This window comes from Oncorhynchus mykiss, chromosome 18 (assembly GCF_013265735.2).
Source record: "Oncorhynchus mykiss isolate Arlee chromosome 18, USDA_OmykA_1.1, whole genome shotgun sequence".
In the NCBI taxonomy this organism is placed as follows: Eukaryota; Metazoa; Chordata; class Actinopteri; order Salmoniformes; family Salmonidae; genus Oncorhynchus; species Oncorhynchus mykiss.
The window spans coordinates 8,257,122-8,278,041 of record NC_048582.1 but is presented as its reverse complement, the minus strand read 5'-3'; the positions used below and the strand labels follow the sequence as shown (position 1 = coordinate 8,278,041).

Below are 20,920 nucleotides of genomic sequence, written 5' to 3'. Positions count from 1 at the left end.
GTCTGTGGAAGACCAGACCTCTTTCTGTTGTAACTAGACCCAGCAGGATGTAGAAGACCCAGCAGGATGTAGGAGACCCAGCAGGATGTAGAAGACCCAGCAGGATGTAGAAGACCAGACCTCTTTCTGTTGATACTAGATTAATCAGTCTGTGGAAGACCAGACCTCTTTCTGTTGTAACTAGACCCAGCAGGATGTAGAAGACCCAGCAGGATGTAGGAGACCCAGCAGGATGTAGAAGACCCAGCAGGATGTAGGAGACCCAGCAGGATGTAGAAGACCCAGCAGGATGTAGGAGACCCAGCAGGATGTAGAAGACCCAGCAGGATGTAGGAGACCCAGCAGGATGTAGAAGACCCAGCAGGATGTAGGAGACCCAGCAGGATGTAGGAGACCCAGCAGGATGTAGGAGACCCAGCAGGATGTAGAAGACCCAGCAGGATGTAGAAGACCCAGCAGGATGTAGAAGACCCAGCAGGATGTAGGGTGTAGAGTGATTGCTAGACTGTGCTCTGTTCATTTTCACATAATTGCTTAGATTGTCTTTATATTGGTCACATTGGTACGTGTGTGTGTGTGTCGTTGACTAACGGTTAGAGTGGGTGTGTGTGTCGTTGGCTAACGGTTTGAGCGTGTGTGTGTGTCGTGGGCTAACGGTTTGAGCGTGTGTGTGTGTCGTGGGCTAACGGTTTGAGCGTGTGTGTGTGTCGTTGGCTAACGGTTTGAGCGTGTGTGTGTGTCGTGGGCTAACGGTTTGAGCGTGTGTGTGTGTCAGGGCTAACAGTAGTGTTCCACCGAAGGCCCCCCCCACCCCACACACACACACAAACTCTGTCCTCAAACACACACACAGCATTCTAATAATATGTATGCGCGTGCTGTACGTGTCTCATTGAATTATATCAGCCACAGTAATATGACTTTCCTCCACCAGAGCCCTATGGGATCACTCTACCAATCAGTATAGAGAACAGACCAGAGCCCTATGGGATCACTCTACCAATCAGTATAGAGGACAGACCAGAGCCCTATGGGATCACTCTACCAATCAGTATAGAGAACAGACCAGAGCCCTATGGGATCACTCTACCAATCAGTATAGAGGACATACCAGAGCCCTATGGGATCACTCTACCAATCAGTATAGAGGACAGACCAGAGCCCTATGGGATCACTCTACCAATCAGTATAGAGAACAGACCAGAGCCCTATGGGATCACTCTACCAATCAGTGTAGAGAACAGTTTACACACTGTTTACACACTGTAGTTTACACACTGTAGTTTACATACTGTAGTTAGTTTACCCACTGTAGTTTACACACTGTGGTTTACACACGGTAGTTAGTTTACACACTGTAGTTAGTTTACACACTGTAGTTTACATACTGTAGTTAGTTTACACACTGTAGTTTACATACTGTAGTTTACACACTGTAGTTTACACACTGTAGTTTACACACTGTAGTTAGTTTACACACTGTAGTTTACATACTGTAGTTAGTTTACACACGGTAGTTTACACACGGTAGTTTACACACTGTAGTTTACACACTGTAGTTAGTTTACACACTGTAGTTTACACACTGTGGTTTACACACGGTAGTTAGTTTACACACTGTAGTTAGTTTACACACTGTAGTTTACACACGGTAGTTTACACACTGTAGTTTACACACTGTAGTTAGTTTACACACTGTAGTTTACATACTGTAGTTAGTTTACACACTGTAGTTAGTTTACACACTGTAGTTTACACACTATTGTTAACACACTGTAGTTAGTTTACACACTGTCGTTAGTTTACACACTGTATTTTACATACCGTAGTTAGTTTACACACTGTAGTTTACACACTGTAGTTTACACACTGTAGTTTACACACTGTGGTTTACACACAGTAGTTAGTTTACACACTGTAGTTAGTTTACACACTGTAGTTTACACACAGTAGTTTACACACTGTAGTTTACACACTATTGTTTACACACTGTAGTTAGTTTACACACTATCGTTAGTTTACACACTGTATTTTACATACCGTAGTTAGTTTACACACTGTAGTTTACACACTATTGTTTACACACTGTAGTTAGTTTACACACTGTCGTTAGTTTACACACGGTATTTTACATACCGTAGTTAGTTTACACACTGTAGTTTACACACTGTAGTTTACACACTGTAGTTAGTTTACACACTGAAGTTTACACACTATAGTTAGTTTACACACTGTAGTTAGTTTACACAATGTAGTTAGTTTACACACTGTAGTTTACATAATGTGGTTAGTTTACACTCTGTAGTTTACACTCTGTAGTTTACACACTGTAGTTTACACACTGTAGTTTACATACTGTAGTTTACACACTGTATTTTACACACTGTAGTTTACATACTGTAGTTTACACACTGTGGTTTACACACTGTAGTTTACATACGGTAGTTAGTTTACATACGGTAGTTAGTTTACATACGGTAGTTAACACACTGTAGTTTACATACGGTAGTTAACACACTGTAGTTTACATACTGTAGTTAGTTTACATACTGTAGTTTACACACTGTAGTTAACACACTGTAGTTTACATATGGTAGTTAACACACTGTAGTTTACATACTGTAATTAGTTTACATACGGTAGTTAACACACTGTAGTTTACATACTGTAGTTTACACACTGTAGTTTACATACGGTAGTTAGTTTACATACGGTAGTTAACGCACTGTAGTTTACATATGTCTATTTTACATTCAATTTCAGTGTCCTATTCCTTTCATATGTTTCCTGATAATAATATATTCTATATTGCGTCGCTTTCACGCTATCAAATATGACTGTAAGATGTGTTTATCTTTATGAGCATTCTGTGCTTCCATGGGTTTATAGAGCCAGAGAGGAGAATCATCTTGCAGTATTTATTTGAGTTTTGAGCAGCGCAGGGTTTTTCAGAGTGCTGTAAATCAATGGGAAGTGTCTCTTCAGTAGGGTAGTAATAGATATGGTAATACTATTAGCATGTGGTACAGCAGCCTTCTCTCCTGCTGCTACAGGACCATTAGGGAGAGGAGAGCCTCTTGCTATGAGGACCTCTAGACATTACACTCTTTGTGTGTGTGTGTGTGTGTGTGTGTGTGTGTGTGTGTGTGTGTGTGTGTGTGTGTGTGTGTGTGTTTATCTCTCTTTGTCTGGGGGAGGTAACAGAACAGTGACTCATCTCCTCTAGCAGCATCTGGAAGTCCTCACTGTCAATGTGAGGTCAAGTGCTTGTTAACCAGTAGGTCTCAGTCTTATTGTTAATGAGCAGGTCTCAGTCTTATTGTTAACCAGTAGGTCTCAGTCTTATTGTTAACCAGTAGGTCTCAGTCTTATTGTTAACCAGTAGGTCTCAGTCTTATTGTTAACCAGTAGGTCTCAGTCTTATTGTTAACCAGCAGGTCTCAGTCTTATTGTTAACTAGTAGGTCTGTCTTATTGTTAACCAGCAGGTCAGTCTTATTGTTAACCAGCAGGTCTGTCTTATTGTTAACCAGTAGGTCTCAGTCTTATTGTTAACCAGCAGGTCTGTCTTACTGTTAACCAGCAGGTCTGTCTTATTGTTAACCAGCAGGTCTGTCTTATTGTTAACCAGCAGGTCAGTCTTATTGTTAACCAGTAGGTCTCAGTCTTATTGTTAACCAGCAGGTCTGTCTTATGGTTAACCAGTAGGTCTGTCTTATTGTTAACCAGCAGGTCTGTCTTATTGTTAACCAGTAGGTCTGTCTTATTGTTAACCAGCAGGTCTGTCTTATTGTTAACCAGCAGGTCAGTCTTATTGTTAACCAGTAGGTCTCAGTCTTATTGTTAACCAGCAGGTCTCAGTCTTATTGTTAACCAGTAGATCAGTCGTATTGTTAACCAGTAGGTCTGTCTTATTGTTAACCAGTAGGTCTCAGTCTTATTGTTAACCAGCAGGTCTCAGTCTTATTGTTAACCAGCAGGTCTGTCTTATTGTTAACCAGTAGGTCTCAGTCTTATTGTTAACCAGCAGATTTCAGTATCACCATCCAGTCCCCTTCTTGCCTCGCTACCTAAACTCCTTGCCCACAGACCGTAGTTTCCTCAACAATGAGTCTGGATCTCAGGATCTCCCCAACAATGAGTCTGGATCTGAAGACCTCCCCAACAATGAGTCTGGATCTCAGGACCTCCCCAACAATGAGTCTGGATCTCAGGACCTCCCCAACAATGAGTCTGGATCTCAGGACCTCCCCAACAACGAGTCTGGATCTGAGGACCTCCCCAACAATGAGTCTGGATCTGAAGACCTCCCCAACAATGAGTCTGGATATCAGGACCTCCCCAACAATGAGTCTGGATCTGAGGACCTCCCCAACAATGAGTCTGGATCTGAAGACCTCCCCAACAATGAGTCTGGATCTGAAGACCTCCCCAACAATGAGTCTGGATCTCAGGACCTAGCCAACAACGAGTCTGGATCTCAGGACCTAGCCAACAACGAGTCTGGATCTCAGGACCTCCCCAACAATGAGTCTGGATCTGAAGACCTCCCCAACAATGAGTCTGGATCTGAAGACCTCCCCAACAATGAGTCTGGATCTCAGGACCTAGCCAACAACGAGTCTGGATCTCAGGACCTAGCCAACAACGAGTCTGGATCTCAGGACCTCCCCAACAATGAGTCTGGATCTGAAGACCTCCCCAACAATGAGTCTGGATCTGAAGACCTCCCCAACAATGAGTCTGGATCTGAAGACCTCCCCAACAATGAGTCTGGATCTGAAGACCTCCCCAACAATGAGTCTGGATCTGAAGACCTCCCCAACAATGAGTCTGGATCTGAAGACCTCCCCAACAATGAGTCTGGATCTGAAGACCAGAGTCAGGACACACGTGGGTAAAGCAGCGTTTTGAAAATGCGTCATTGGCTTTGATACTCTGATTTGTTAGAGGTGATTCAATTGCTGATGACTTTGTTTTGTACAACACCCTTCATTATGACATCACAACAAAGGACTTAAACAATATAGGCCGTCTCAGACTGAAGTTTGCAGTGAACATGGAGCAAGGGAAGAACCCAGTTTAAATCATCAGGCGACTCCCCTTCAGCTGGTCCTTATAGGGCTGTCAACAAGGTCCCAATTGGCTGTTATAGTGTTAGTGCTATTGGGAAGGATTGTCTATGATTGGCTATTAAAGTATTACAGCTTCTGGCTATACCTCACATTCACACCACCTACACATGTCCTGGCATTTATTCGCACAAGTGAGTCTAGCAGCCAGGGTCAGTGAGAGAACGGAATACAGAGAGACAGCTGCTACTGCTCACTGCACATGGCTGTCAGCGGGGCAGTGGGTCTGTGTCTGAGTAGTAGTGGCTATCACAGTATTACAGCTGGGACAAGAGTAGATGTAACCCCATGTTTATGCCTACCTGCCTTGCATAAGTCTTCTGAATCTAGTCACCACGCTAGAGAGAGAGAGAGAGAGAGAGAGAGAGAGATAGATAGAGAGAGAGAGAGAGACATTGTGTGTGTGTGTGTGAGAGAGAGAGAGACATTGTGTGTGTGTGTGTGAGAGAGAGAGACATTGTGTGTGTCTCTGTGTGTGTATAGTATCGTTAAACAATCCTAACGTCAGACTGTAACCAGTTCATCCCAGACTCCTTCCTTCCCTCCTGTTCATTTATCTTGTCGTTGTCTTTTCCTCACAGATGAAAGAGAAGACGTTCAAAAGAAGACTTTCTCAAAATGGATAAACTCACAGTTTACTAAGGTACCCCCCACACACACACACACACACACACACATACACACACACACACACACACACGTCAGACTGTCTGGCTCTGTTCTTGTTTTGCCAATTCAGAAGGCTGTCCTCCTACCTACCTGTGTTGTCAGGCTGCTGGAGAGAAAATGAACTGACAGCTATGTGTCCCAAATGGCACCCTGTTCCCTTTATAGTGCACTACCCCATAGGGCTCTGGTCTAAAGTAGTGCACTACTTTAGACCGGAGTCCTATAGAACCCTGTTCCCTATTAAGTGCACTACTTTAGACCGGAGTCCTATAGAACCCTGTTCCCTATTTAGTGCACTACTTTAGACCAGAGTCCTATAGAACCCTGTTCCCTATTTAGTGCACTACTTTAGACCAGAGTCCTATAGAACCCTGTTCCCTATTTAGTGCACTACTTTAGACCAGAGTCCCATAGAACCCTGTTCCCTATTTAGTGCACTACTTTAGACCGGAGTCCTATAGAACCCTGTTCCCTATTTAGTGCACTACTTTAGACCAGAGTCCTATAGAACCCTGTTCCCTATTTAGTGCACTACTTTAGACCGGAGTCCCATAGAACCCTGTTCCCTATTTAGTGCACTACTTTAGACCGGAGTCCTATAGAACCCTGTTCCCTATTTAGTGCACTACTTTAGACCAGAGTCCTATAGAACCCTGTTCCCTATTTAGTGCACTACTTTAGACCGGGGTGGGGGGGGGGGGGGGGGGGGGGGTGCACAGGGTCATTAGTAGTGCACTGTATATGAAAGGCATTTGGAAGGCATTGTTAGATTGAAACTGGTTCCTCCATCCAGGAAGGAAGGTTGTTAGTTGTTCCCCCAAATGGAACACATTGTTAGATTGAAACTGGTTCCTCCATCCAGGAAGGAAGGTTGTTAGTTGTTCCCCCAAATGGAACACATTGTTAGATTGAAACTGGTTCCTCCATCCAGGAAGGAAGGTTGTTAGTTGTTCCCCCAAATGGAACACATTGTTAGATTGAAACTGGTTCCTCCATCCAGGAAGGAAGGTTGTTAGTTGTTCCCCCAAATGGAACACATTGTTAGATTGAAACTGGTTCCTCCATTCAGGAAGGAAGGTTGTTAGTTGTTCCCCCAAATGGAACACATTGTTAGATTGAAACTGGTTCCTCCATCCAGGAAGGAAGGTTGTTAGTTGTTCCCCCAAATGGAACACATTGTTAGATTGAAACTGGTTCCTCCATCCAGGGAGGAAGGTTGTTAGTTGTTCCCCCAAATGGAAGACATTGTTAGATTGAAACTGGTTCCTCCATCCAGGAAGGAAGGTTGTTAGTTGTTCCCCCAAATGGAACACATTGTTAGATTGAAACTGGTTCCTCCATCCAGGGAGGAAGGTTGTTAGTTGTTCCCCCAAATGGAAGACATTGTTAGATTGAAACTGGTTCCTCCATCCAGGAAGGAAGGTTGTTAGTTGTTCCCCCAAATGGAACACATTGTTAGATTGAAACTGTTTCTTCCATCCAGGGAGGAAGGTTGTTAGTTGTTCCCCCAAATGGAACACATTGTTAGATTGAAACTGGTTCCTCCATCCAGGAAGGAAGGTTGTTAGTTGTTCCCCCAAATGGAACACATTGTTAGATTGAAACTGGTTCCTCCATCCAGGAAGGAAGGTTGTTAGTTGTTCCCCCAAATGGAACACATTGTTAGATTGAAACTGGTTCCTCCATCCAGGAAGGAAGGTTGTTAGTTGTTCCCCCAAATGGAACACATTGTTAGATTGAAACTGGTTCCTCCATCCAGGGAGGAAGGTTGTTAGTTGTTCCCCCAAATGGAAGACATTGTTAGATTGAAACTGGTTCCTCCATCCAGGAAGGAAGGTTGTTAGTTGTTCCCCCAAATGGAACACATTGTTAGATTGAAACTGGTTCCTCCATCCAGGGAGGAAGGTTGTTAGTTGTTCCCCCAAATGGAACACAGTGTTAGATTGAAACTGGTTCCTCCATCCAGGAAGGAAGGTTGTTAGTTGTTCCCCCAAATGGAACACACTGTTAGATTGAAACTGTTTCTCCCATCCAGGGAGGAAGGTTGTTAGTTGTTCCCCCAAATGGAACACATTGTTAGATTGAAACTGGTTCCTCCATCCAGGAAGGAAGGTTGTTAGTTGTTCCCCCAAATGGAAGACATTGTTAGATTGAAACTGTTTCTCCCATCCAGGAAGGAAGGTTGTTAATTGTTCCCCCAAATGGAAGACATTGTTAGATTGAAACTGATTCCTCCATCCAGGAAGGAAGGTTGTTAGTTGTTCCCCCAAATGGAACACATTGTTAGATTGAAACTGGTTCCTCCATCCAGGAAGGAAGGTTGTTAGTTGTTCCCCCAAATGGAACACATTGTTAGATTGAAACTGGTTCCTCCATCCAGGAAGGAAGGTTGTTAGTTGTTCCCCCAAATGGAAGACATTGTTAGATTGAAACTGGTTCCTCCATCCAGGAAGGAAGGTTGTTAGTTGTTCCCCCAAATGGAAGACATTGTTAGATTGAAACTGGTTCCTCCATCCAGTGAGGAAGGTTGTTAGTTGTTCCCCCAAATGGAAGATATTGTTAGATTGAAACTGGTTCCTCCATCCAGGAAGGAAGGTTGTTAGTTGTTCCCCCAAATGGAACATAGTGTTAGATTGAAACTGGTTTCTCCCATCCAGGAAGGAAGGTTGTTAGTTGTTCCCCCAAATGGAACACATTGTTAGATTGAAACTGGTTCCTCCATCCAGGAAGGAAGGTTGTTAGTTGTTCCCCCAAATGGAACACAGTGTTAGATTGAAACTGGTTCCTCCATCCAGGAAGGAAGGTTGTTAGTTGTTCCCCCAAATGGAAGACATTGTTAGATTGAAACTGTTTCTCCCATCCAGGAAGGAAGGTTGTTAGTTGTTCCCCCAAATGGAAGACATTGTTAGATTGAAACTGATTCCTCCATCCAGGAAGGAAGGTTGTTAGTTGTTCCCCCAAATGGAAGACATTGTTAGATTGAAACTGTTTCTCCCATCCAGGAAGGAAGGTTGTTAGTTGTTCCCCCAAATGGAAGACATTGTTAGATTGAAACTGATTCCTCCATCCAGGAAGGAAGGTTGTTAGTTGTTCCCCCAAATGGAACACATTGTTAGATTGAAACTGATTCCTCCATCCAGGAAGGAAGGTTGTTAGTTGTTCCCCCAAATGGAAGACATTGTTAGATTGAAACTGTTTCTCCCATCCAGGAAGGAAGGTTGTTAGTTGTTCCCCCAAATGGAAGACATTGTTAGATTGAAACTGATTCCTCCATCCAGGAAGGAAGGTTGTTAGATGTTCCCCCAAATGGAACACATTGTTAGATTGAAACTGGTTCCTCCATCCAGGAAGGAAGGTTGTTAGTTGTTCCCCCAAATGGAAGACATTGTTAGATTGAAACTGTTTCTCCCATCCAGGAAGGAAGGTTGTTAGTTGTTCCCCCAAATGGAAGACATTGTTAGATTGAAACTGATTCCTCCATCCAGGAAGGAAGTTTGTTAGTTGTTCCCCCAAATGGAACACATTGTTAGATTGAAACTGGTTCCTCCATCCAGGAAGGAAGGTTGTTAGTTGTTCCCCCAAATGGAACACATTGTTAGATTGAAACTGGTTCCTCCATCCAGGAAGGAAGGTTGTTAGTTGTTCCCCCAAATGGAACACATTGTTAGATTGAAACTGGTTCCTCCATCCAGGGAGGAAGGTTGTTAGTTGTTCCCCCAAATGGAAGACATTGTTAGATTGAAACTGGTTCCTCCATCCAGGAAGGAAGGTTGTTAGTTGTTCCCCCAAATGGAACACATTGTTAAAATGAAACTGGTTCCTCCATCCAGGGAGGAAGGTTGTTAGTTGTTCCCCCAAATGGAACACAGTGTTAGATTGAAACTGGTTCCTCCATCCAGGAAGGAAGGTTGTTAGTTGTTCCCCCAAATGGAACACATTGTTAGATTGAAACTGTTTCTCCCATCCAGGGAGGAAGGTTGTTAGTTGTTCCCCCAAATGGAACACATTGTTAGATTGAAACTGGTTCCTCCATCCAGGAAGGAAGGTTGTTAGTTGTTCCCCCAAATGGAAGACATTGTTAGATTGAAACTGTTTCTCCCATCCAGGAAGGAAGGTTGTTAGTTGTTCCCCCAAATGGAAGACATTGTTAGATTGAAACTGATTCCTCCATCCAGGAAGGAAGGTTGTTAGTTGTTCCCCCAAATGGAACACATTGTTAGATTGAAACTGGTTCCTCCATCCAGGAAGGAAGGTTGTTAGTTGTTCCCCCAAATGGAAGACATTGTTAGATTGAAACTGGTTCCTCCATCCAGGAAGGAAGGTTGTTAGTTGTTCCCCCAAATGGAAGACATTGTTAGATTGAAACTGGTTCCTCCATTCAGGAAGGAAGGTTGTTAGTTGTTCCCCCAAATGGAAGACATTGTTAGATTGAAACTGGTTCCTCCATCCAGTGAGGAAGGTTGTTAGTTGTTCCCCCAAATGGAAGATATTGTTAGATTGAAACTGGTTCCTCCATCCAGGAAGGAAGGTTGTTAGTTGTTCCCCCAAATGGAACATAGTGTTAGATTGAAACTGGTTTCTCCCATCCAGGAAGGAAGGTTGTTAGTTGTTCCCCCAAATGGAACACATTGTTAGATTGAAACTGGTTCCTCCATCCAGGAAGGAAGGTTGTTAGTTGTTCCCCCAAATGGAACACAGTGTTAGATTGAAACTGGTTCCTCCATCCAGGGAGGAAGGTTGTTAGTTGTTCCCCCAAATGGAAGACATTGTTAGATTGAAACTGGTTCCTCCATCCAGGGAGGAAGGTTGTTAGTTGTTCCCCCAAATGGAACACATTGTTAGATTGAAACTGGTTCCTCCATCCAGGAAGGAAGGTTGTTAGTTGTTCCCCCAAATGGAACACATTGTTAGATTGAAACTGATTCCTCCATCCAGGAAGGAAGGTTGTTAGTTGTTCCCCCAAATGGAACACATTGTTAGATTGAAACTGGTTCCTCCATCCAGGAAGGAAGGTTGTTAGTTGTTCCCCCAAATGGAAGACATTGTTAGATTGAAACTGTTTCTCCCATCCAGGAAGGAAGGTTGTTAGTTGTTCCCCCAAATGGAAGACATTGTTAGATTGAAACTGATTCCTCCATCCAGGAAGGAAGTTTGTTAGTTGTTCCCCCAAATGGAACACAGTGTTAGATTGAAACTGGTTCCTCCATCCAGGAAGGAAGGTTGTTAGTTGTTCCCCCAAATGGAACACATTGTTAGATTGAAACTGGTTCCTCCATCCAGGAAGGAAGGTTGTTAGTTGTTCCCCCAAATGGTACACATTGTTAGATTGAAACTGGTTCCTCCATCCAGGAAGGAAGGTTGTTAGTTGTTCCCCCAAATGGAACACACTGTTAGATTGAAACTGTTTCTCCCATCCAGGGAGGAAGGTTGTTAGTTGTTCCCCCAAATGGAACACATTGTTAGATTGAAACTGGTTCCTCCATCCAGGAAGGAAGGTTGTTAGTTGTTCCCCCAAATGGAAGACATTGTTAGATTGAAACTGTTTCTCCCATCCAGGAAGGAAGGTTGTTAGTTGTTCCCCCAAATGGAAGACATTGTTAGATTGAAACTGATTCCTCCATCCAGGAAGGAAGGTTGTTAGTTGTTCCCCCAAATGGAACACATTGTTAGATTGAAACTGGTTCCTCCATCCAGGAAGGAAGGTTGTTAGTTGTTCCCCCAAATGGAACACATTGTTAGATTGAAACTGGTTCCTCCATCCAGGAAGGAAGGTTGTTAGTTGTTCCCCCAAATGGAACACATTGTTAGATTGAAACTGGTTCCTCCATCCAGGAAGGAAGGTTGTTAGTTGTTCCCCCAAATGGAAGACATTGTTAGATTGAAACTGGTTCCTCCATTCAGGAAGGAAGGTTGTTAGTTGTTCCCCCAAATGGAAGACATTGTTAGATTGAAACTGGTTCCTCCATCCAGTGAGGAAGGTTGTTAGTTGTTCCCCCAAATGGAAGATATTGTTAGATTGAAACTGGTTCCTCCATCCAGGAAGGAAGGTTGTTAGTTGTTCCCCCAAATGGAACATAGTGTTAGATTGAAACTGGTTTCTCCCATCCAGGAAGGAAGGTTGTTAGTTGTTCCCCCAAATGGAACACATTGTTAGATTGAAACTGGTTCCTCCATCCAGGAAGGAAGGTTGTTAGTTGTTCCCCCAAATGGAACACAGTGTTAGATTGAAACTGGTTCCTCCATCCAGGGAGGAAGGTTGTTAGTTGTTCCCCCAAATGGAAGACATTGTTAGATTGAAACTGGTTCCTCCATCCAGGGAGGAAGGTTGTTAGTTGTTCCCCCAAATGGAACACATTGTTAGATTGAAACTGGTTCCTCCATCCAGGAAGGAAGGTTGTTAGTTGTTCCCCCAAATGGAACACATTGTTAGATTGAAACTGTTTCTCCCATCCAGGGAGGAAGGTTGTTAGTTGTTCCCCCAAATGGAACACATTGTTAGATTGAAACTGGTTCCTCCATCCAGGAAGGAAGGTTGTTAGTTGTTCCCCCAAATGGAAGACATTGTTAGATTGAAACTGTTTCTCCCATCCAGGAAGGAAGGTTGTTAGTTGTTCCCCCAAATGGAAGACATTGTTAGATTGAAACTGATTCCTCCATCCAGGAAGGAAGGTTGTTAGTTGTTCCCCCAAATGGAACACATTGTTAGATTGAAACTGGTTCCTCCATCCAGGAAGGAAGGTTGTTAGTTGTTCCCCCAAATGGAAGACATTGTTAGATTGAAACTGTTTCTCCCATCCAGGAAGGAAGGTTGTTAGTTGTTCCCCCAAATGGAAGACATTGTTAGATTGAAACTGATTCCTCCATCCAGGAAGGAAGGTTGTTAGTTGTTCCCCCAAATGGAACACATTGTTAGATTGAAACTGGTTCCTCCATCCAGGAAGGAAGGTTGTTAGTTGTTCCCCCAAATGGAACACATTGTTAGATTGAAACTGGTTCCTCCATCCAGGAAGGAAGGTTGTTAGTTGTTCCCCCAAATGGAACACATTGTTAGATTGAAACTGGTTCCTCCATCCAGGAAGGAAGGTTGTTAGTTGTTCCCCCAAATGGAAGACATTGTTAGATTGAAACTGGTTCCTCCATTCAGGAAGGAAGGTTGTTAGTTGTTCCCCCAAATGGAAGACATTGTTAGATTGAAACTGGTTCCTCCATTCAGTGAGGAAGGTTGTTAGTTGTTCCCCCAAATGGAAGATATTGTTAGATTGAAACTGGTTCCTCCATCCAGGAAGGAAGGTTGTTAGTTGTTCCCCCAAATGGAACATAGTGTTAGATTGAAACTGGTTTCTCCCATCCAGGAAGGAAGGTTGTTAGTTGTTCCCCCAAATGGAACACATTGTTAGATTGAAACTGGTTCCTCCATCCAGGAAGGAAGGTTGTTAGTTGTTCCCCCAAATGGAACACAGTGTTAGATTGAAACTGGTTCCTCCATCCAGGGAGGAAGGTTGTTAGTTGTTCCCCCAAATGGAAGACATTGTTAGATTGAAACTGGTTCCTCCATCCAGGGAGGAAGGTTGTTAGTTGTTCCCCCAAATGGAACACATTGTTAGATTGAAACTGGTTCCTCCATCCAGGAAGGAAGGTTGTTAGTTGTTCCCCCAAATGGAACACATTGTTAGATTGAAACTGTTTCTCCCATCCAGGGAGGAAGGTTGTTAGTTGTTCCCCCAAATGGAACACATTGTTAGATTGAAACTGGTTCCTCCATCCAGGAAGGAAGGTTGTTAGTTGTTCCCCCAAATGGAAGACATTGTTAGATTGAAACTGTTTCTCCCATCCAGGAAGGAAGGTTGTTAGTTGTTCCCCCAAATGGAACACATTGTTAGATTGAAACTGGTTCCTCCATCCAGGAAGGAAGGTTGTTAGTTGTTCCCCCAAATGGAACACAGTGTTAGATTGAAACTGGTTCCTCCATCCAGGGAGGAAGGTTGTTAGTTGTTCCCCCAAATGGAAGACATTGTTAGATTGAAACTGGTTCCTCCATCCAGGGAGGAAGGTTGTTAGTTGTTCCCCCAAATGGAACACATTGTTAGATTGAAACTGGTTCCTCCATCCAGGAAGGAAGGTTGTTAGTTGTTCCCCCAAATGGAACACATTGTTAGATTGAAACTGATTCCTCCATCCAGGAAGGAAGGTTGTTAGTTGTTCCCCCAAATGGAACACAATGTTAGATTGAAACTGGTTCCTCCATCCAGGAAGGAAGGTTGTTAGTTGTTCCCCCAAATGGAAGACATTGTTAGATTGAAACTGTTTCTCCCATCCAGGAAGGAAGGTTGTTAGTTGTTCCCCCAAATGGAAGACATTGTTAGATTGAAACTGATTCCTCCATCCAGGAAGGAAGTTTGTTAGTTGTTCCCCCAAATGGAACACATTGTTAGATTGAAACTGGTTCCTCCATCCAGGAAGGAAGGTTGTTAGTTGTTCCCCCAAATGGAACACATTGTTAGATTGAAACTGGTTCCTCCATCCAGGAAGGAAGGTTGTTAGTTGTTCCCCCAAATGGTACACATTGTTAGATTGAAACTGGTTCCTCCATCCAGGGAGGAAGGTTGTTAGTTGTTCCCCCAAATGGAAGACATTGTTAGATTGAAACTGGTTCCTCCATCCAGGAAGGAAGGTTGTTAGTTGTTCCCCCAAATGGAACACATTGTTAGATTGAAACTGGTTCCTCCATCCAGGGAGGAAGGTTGTTAGTTGTTCCCCCAAATGGAACACAGTGTTAGATTGAAACTGGTTCCTCCATCCAGGAAGGAAGGTTGTTAGTTGTTCCCCCAAATGGAACACACTGTTAGATTGAAACTGTTTCTCCCATCCAGGGAGGAAGGTTGTTAGTTGTTCCCCCAAATGGAACACATTGTTAGATTGAAACTGGTTCCTCCATCCAGGAAGGAAGGTTGTTAGTTGTTCCCCCAAATGGAAGACATTGTTAGATTGAAACTGTTTCTCCCATCCAGGAAGGAAGGTTGTTAGTTGTTCCCCCAAATGGAAGACATTGTTAGATTGAAACTGATTCCTCCATCCAGGAAGGAAGGTTGTTAGTTGTTCCCCCAAATGGAACACATTGTTAGATTGAAACTGGTTCCTCCATCCAGGAAGGAAGGTTGTTAGTTGTTCCCCCAAATGGAACACATTGTTAGATTGAAACTGGTTCCTCCATCCAGGAAGGAAGGTTGTTAGTTGTTCCCCCAAATGGAACACATTGTTAGATTGAAACTGGTTCCTCCATCCAGGAAGGAAGGTTGTTAGTTGTTCCCCCAAATGGAAGACAATGTTAGATTGAAACTGGTTCCTCCATTCAGGAAGGAAGGTTGTTAGTTGTTCCCCCAAATGGAAGACATTGTTAGATTGAAACTGGTTCCTCCATCCAGTGAGGAAGGTTGTTAGTTGTTCCCCCAAATGGAAGATATTGTTAGATTGAAACTGGTTCCTCCATCCAGGAAGGAAGGTTGTTAGTTGTTCCCCCAAATGGAACATAGTGTTAGATTGAAACTGGTTTCTCCCATCCAGGAAGGAAGGTTGTTAGTTGTTCCCCCAAATGGAACACATTGTTAGATTGAAACTGGTTCCTCCATCCAGGAAGGAAGGTTGTTAGTTGTTCCCCCAAATGGAACACAGTGTTAGATTGAAACTGGTTCCTCCATCCAGGGAGGAAGGTTGTTAGTTGTTCCCCCAAATGGAAGACATTGTTAGATTGAAACTGGTTCCTCCATCCAGGGAGGAAGGTTGTTAGTTGTTCCCCCAAATGGAACACATTGTTAGATTGAAACTGGTTCCTCCATCCAGGAAGGAAGGTTGTTAGTTGTTCCCCCAAATGGAACACATTGTTAGATTGAAACTGTTTCTCCCATCCAGGGAGGAAGGTTGTTAGTTGTTCCCACAAATGGAACACATTGTTAGATTGAAACTGGTTCCTCCATCCAGGAAGGAAGGTTGTTAGTTGTTCCCCCAAATGGAAGACATTGTTAGATTGAAACTGTTTCTCCCATCCAGGAAGGAAGGTTGTTAGTTGTTCCCCCAAATGGAAGACATTGTTAGATTGAAACTGATTCCTCCATCCAGGAAGGAAGGTTGTTAGTTGTTCCCCCAAATGGAACACATTGTTAGATTGAAACTGGTTCCTCCATCCAGGAAGGAAGGTTGTTAGTTGTTCCCCCAAATGGAAGACATTGTTAGATTGAAACTGTTTCTCCCATCCAGGAAGGAAGGTTGTTAGTTGTTCCCCCAAATGGAAGACATTGTTAGATTGAAACTGATTCCTCCATCCAGGAAGGAAGGTTGTTAGTTGTTCCCCCAAATGGAACACATTGTTAGATTGAAACTGGTTCCTCCATCCAGGAAGGAAGGTTGTTAGTTGTTCCCCCAAATGGAACACATTGTTAGATTGAAACTGGTTCCTCCATCCAGGAAGGAAGGTTGTTAGTTGTTCCCCCAAATGGAACACATTGTTAGATTGAAACTGGTTCCTCCATCCAGGAAGGAAGGTTGTTAGTTGTTCCCCCAAATGGAACATAGTGTTAGATTGAAACTGGTTCCTCCATTCAGGAAGGAAGGTTGTTAGTTGTTCCCCCAAATGGAAGACATTGTTAGATTGAAACTGGTTCCTCCATCCAGTGAGGAAGGTTGTTAGTTGTTCCCCCAAATGGAAGATATTGTTAGATTGAAACTGGTTCCTCCATCCAGGAAGGAAGGTTGTTAGTTGTTCCCCCAAAGGGAACATAGTGTTAGATTGAAACTGGTTTCTCCCATCCAGGAAGGAAGGTTGTTAGTTGTTCCCCCAAATGGAACACATTGTTAGATTGAAACTGGTTCCTCCATCCAGGAAGGAAGGTTGTTAGTTGTTCCCCCAAATGGAACACAGTGTTAGATTGAAACTGGTTCCTCCATCCAGGGAGGAAGGTTGTTAGTTGTTCCCCCAAATGGAAGACATTGTTAGATTGAAACTGGTTCCTCCATCCAGGGAGGAAGGTTGTTAGTTGTTCCCCCAAATGGAACACATTGTTAGATTGAAACTGGTTCCTCCATCCAGGAAGGAAGGTTGTTAGTTGTTCCCCCAAATGGAACACATTGTTAGATTGAAACTGTTTCTCCCATCCAGGGAGGAAGGTTGTTAGTTGTTCCCCCAAATGGAACACATTGTTAGATTGAAACTGGTTCCTCCATCCAGGAAGGAAGGTTGTTAGTTGTTCCCCCAAATGGAAGACATTGTTAGATTGAAACTGTTTCTCCCATCCAGGAAGGAAGGTTGTTAGTTGTTCCCCCAAATGGAAGACATTGTTAGATTGAAACTGATTCCTCCATCCAGGAAGGAAGGTTGTTAGTTGTTCCCCCAAATGGAACACATTGTTAGATTGAAACTGGTTCCTCCATCCAGGAAGGAAGGTTGTTAGTTGTTCCCCCAAATGGAAGACATTGTTAGATTGAAACTGTTTCTCCCATCCAGGAAGGAAGGTTGTTAGTTGTTCCCCCAAATGGAAGACATTGTTAGATTGAAACTGATTCCTCCATCCAGGAAGGAAGGTTGTTAGTTGTTCCCCCAAATGGAACACATTGTTAGATTGAAACTGGTTCCTCCATCCAGGAAGGAAGGTTGTTAGTTGTTCCCCCAAATGGAAGACATTGTTAGATTGAAACTGTTTCTCCCATCCAGGAAGGAAGGTTGTTAGTTGTTCCCCCAAATGGAAGACATTGTTAGATTGAAACTGATTCCTCCATCCAGGAAGGAAGTTTGTTAGTTGTTCCCCCAAATGGAACACATTGTTAGATTGAAACTGGTTCCTCCATCCAGGAAGGAAGGTTGTTAGTTGTTCCCCCAAATGGAACACATTGTTAGATTGAAACTGGTTCCGCCATCCAGGAAGGAAGGTTGTTAGTTGTTCCCCCAAATGGAACACATTGTTAGATTGAAACTGGTTCCTCCATCCAGGGAGGAAGGTTGTTAGTTGTTCCCCCAAATGGAAGACATTGTTAGATTGAAACTGGTTCCTCCATCCAGGAAGGAAGGTTGTTAGTTGTTCCCCCAAATGGAACACATTGTTAGATTGAAACTGGTTCCTCCATCCAGGAAGGAAGGTTGTTAGTTGTTCCCCCAAATGGAAGACATTGTTAGATTGAAACTGGTTCCTCCATTCAGGAAGGAAGGTTGTTAGTTGTTCCCCCAAATGGAAGACATTGTTAGATTGAAACTGGTTCCTCCATCCAGTGAGGAAGGTTGTTAGTTGTTCCCCCAAATGGAAGATATTGTTAGATTGAAACTGGTTCCTCCATCCAGGAAGGAAGGTTGTTAGTTGTTCCCCCAAATGGAACATAGTGTTAGATTGAAACTGGTTTCTCCCATCCAGGAAGGAAGGTTGTTAGTTGTTCCCCCAAATGGAACACATTGTTAGATTGAAACTGGTTCCTCCATCCAGGAAGGAAGGTTGTTAGTTGTTCCCCCAAATGGAACACAGTGTTAGATTGAAACTGGTTCCTCCATCCAGGGAGGAAGGTTGTTAGTTGTTCCCCCAAATGGAAGACATTGTTAGATTGAAACTGGTTCCTCCATCCAGGGAGGAAGGTTGTTAGTTGTTCCCCCAAATGGAACACATTGTTAGATTGAAACTGGTTCCTCCATCCAGGAAGGAAGGTTGTTAGTTGTTCCCCCAAATGGAACACATTGTTAGATTGAAACTGTTTCTCCCATCCAGGGAGGAAGGTTGTTAGTTGTTCCCCCAAATGGAACACATTGTTAGATTGAAACTGGTTCCTCCATCCAGGAAGGAAGGTTGTTAGTTGTTCCCCCAAATGGAAGACATTGTTAGATTGAAACTGTTTCTCCCATCCAGGAAGGAAGGTTGTTAGTTGTTCCCCCAAATGGAAGACATTGTTAGATTGAAACTGATTCCTCCATCCAGGAAGGAAGGTTGTTAGTTGTTCCCCCAAATGGAACACATTGTTAGATTGAAACTGGTTCCTCCATCCAGGAAGGAAGGTTGTTAGTTGTTCCCCCAAATGGAAGACATTGTTAGATTGAAACTGTTTCTCCCATCCAGGAAGGAAGGTTGTTAGTTGTTCCCCCAAATGGAAGACATTGTTAGATTGAAACTGATTCCTCCATCCAGGAAGGAAGGTTGTTAGTTGTTCCCCCAAATGGAACACATTGTTAGATTGAAACTGGTTCCTCCATCCAGGGAGGAAGGTTGTTAGTTGTTCCCCCAAATGGAAGACATTGTTAGATTGAAACTGGTTCCTCCATCCAGGAAGGAAGGTTGTTAGTTGTTCCCCCAAATGGAACACATTGTTAGATTGAAACTGGTTCCTCCATCCAGGAAGGAAGGTTGTTAGTTGTTCCCCCAAATGGAAGACATTGTTAGATTGAAACTGGTTCCTCCATTCAGGAAGGAAGGTTGTTAGTTGTTCCCCCAAATGGAAGACATTGTTAGATTGAAACTGGTTCCTCCATCCAGTGAGGAAGGTTGTTAGTTGTTCCCCCAAATGGAAGATATTGTTAGATTGAAACTGGTTCCTCCATCCAGGAAGGAAGGTTGTTAGTTGTTCCCCCAAATGGAACATAGTGTTAGATTGAAACTGGTTTCTCCCATCCAGGAAGGAAGGTTGTTAGTTGTTCCCCCAAATGGAACACATTGTTAGATTGAAACTGGTTCCTCCATCCAGGAAGGAAGGTTGTTAGTTGTTCCCCCAAATGGAACACAGTGTTAGATTGAAACTGGTTCCTCCATCCAGGGAGGAAGGTTGTTAGTTGTTCCCCCAAATGGAAGACATTGTTAGATTGAAACTGGTTCCTCCATCCAGGGAGGAAGGTTGTTAGTTGTTCCCCCAAATGGAACACATTGTTAGATTGAAACTGGTTCCTCCATCCAGGAAGGAAGGTTGTTAGCTGTTCCCCCAAATGGAACACATTGTTAGATTGAAACTGTTTCTCCCATCCAGGGAGGAAGGTTGTTAGTTGTTCCCCCAAATGGAACACATTGTTAGATTGAAACTGGTTCCTCCATCCAGGAAGGAAGGTTGTTAGTTGTTCCCCCAAATGGAAGACATTGTTAGATTGAAACTGTTTCTCCCATCCAGGAAGGAAGGTTGTTAGTTGTTCCCCCAAATGGAACACATTGTTAGATTGAAACTGATTCCTCCATCCAGGAAGGAAGGTTGTTAGTTGTTCCCCCAAATGGAACACATTGTTAGATTGAAACTGGTTCCTCCATCCAGGAAGGAAGGTTGTTAGTTGTTCCCCCAAATGGAAGACATTGTTAGATTGAAACTGTTTCTCCCATCCAGGAAGGAAGGTTGTTAGTTGTTCCCCCAAATGGAAGACATTGTTAGATTGAAACTGATTCCTCCATCCAGGAAGGAAGGTTGTTAGTTGTTCCCCCAAATGGAACACATTGTTAGATTGAAACTGGTTCCTCCATCCAGGAAGGAAGGTTGTTAGTTGTTCCCCCAAATGGAACACATTGTTAGATTGAAACTGGTTCCTCCATCCAGGAAGGAAGGTTGTTAGTTGTTCCCCCAAATGGAACACATTGTTAGATTGAAACTGGTTCCTCCATCCAGGAAGGAAGGTTGTTAGTTGTTCCCCCAAATGGAAGACATTGTTAGATTGAAACTGGTTCCTCCATTCAGGAAGGAAGGTTGTTAGTTGTTCCCCCAAATGGAAGACATTGTTAGATTGAAACTGGTTCCTCCATCCAGTGAGGAAGGTTGTTAGTTGTTCCCCCAAATGGAAGATATTGTTAGATTGAAACTGGTTCCTCCATCCAGGAAGGAAGGTTGTTAGTTGTTCCCCCAAATGGAACATAGTGTTAGATTGAAACTGGTTTCTCCCATCCAGGAAGGAAGGTTGTTAGTTGTTCCCCCAAATGGAACACATTATTAGATTGAAACTGGTTCCTCCATCCAGGAAGGAAGGTTGTTAGTTGTTCCCCCAAATGGAACACAGTGTTAGATTGAAACTGGTTCCTCCATCCAGGGAGGAAGGTTGTTAGTTGTTCCCCCAAATGGAAGACATTGTTAGATTGAAACTGGTTCCTCCATCCAGGGAGGAAGGTTGTTAGTTGTTCCCCCAAATGGAAC

The 20,920-nt window shown here is 43.4% G+C and overlaps 1 protein-coding gene across 9 annotated transcripts in view; it reads left to right on the top strand.

Moving 5' to 3' along the window:
• The window catches only part of LOC110496981 (dystrophin), a 394,538-nt gene that overhangs the window by 63,655 nt on the left and 309,963 nt on the right, over positions 1-20,920 (top strand). For all 9 annotated transcript variants that reach the window (XM_036951595.1, XM_036951594.1, XM_036951600.1 and 6 more), the window contains exon 2: positions 5,713-5,774. In XM_036951595.1, the coding sequence (XP_036807490.1) occupies positions 5,713-5,774 (62 nt within the window). The remainder of the gene's footprint in view (positions 1-5,712; positions 5,775-20,920) is intronic.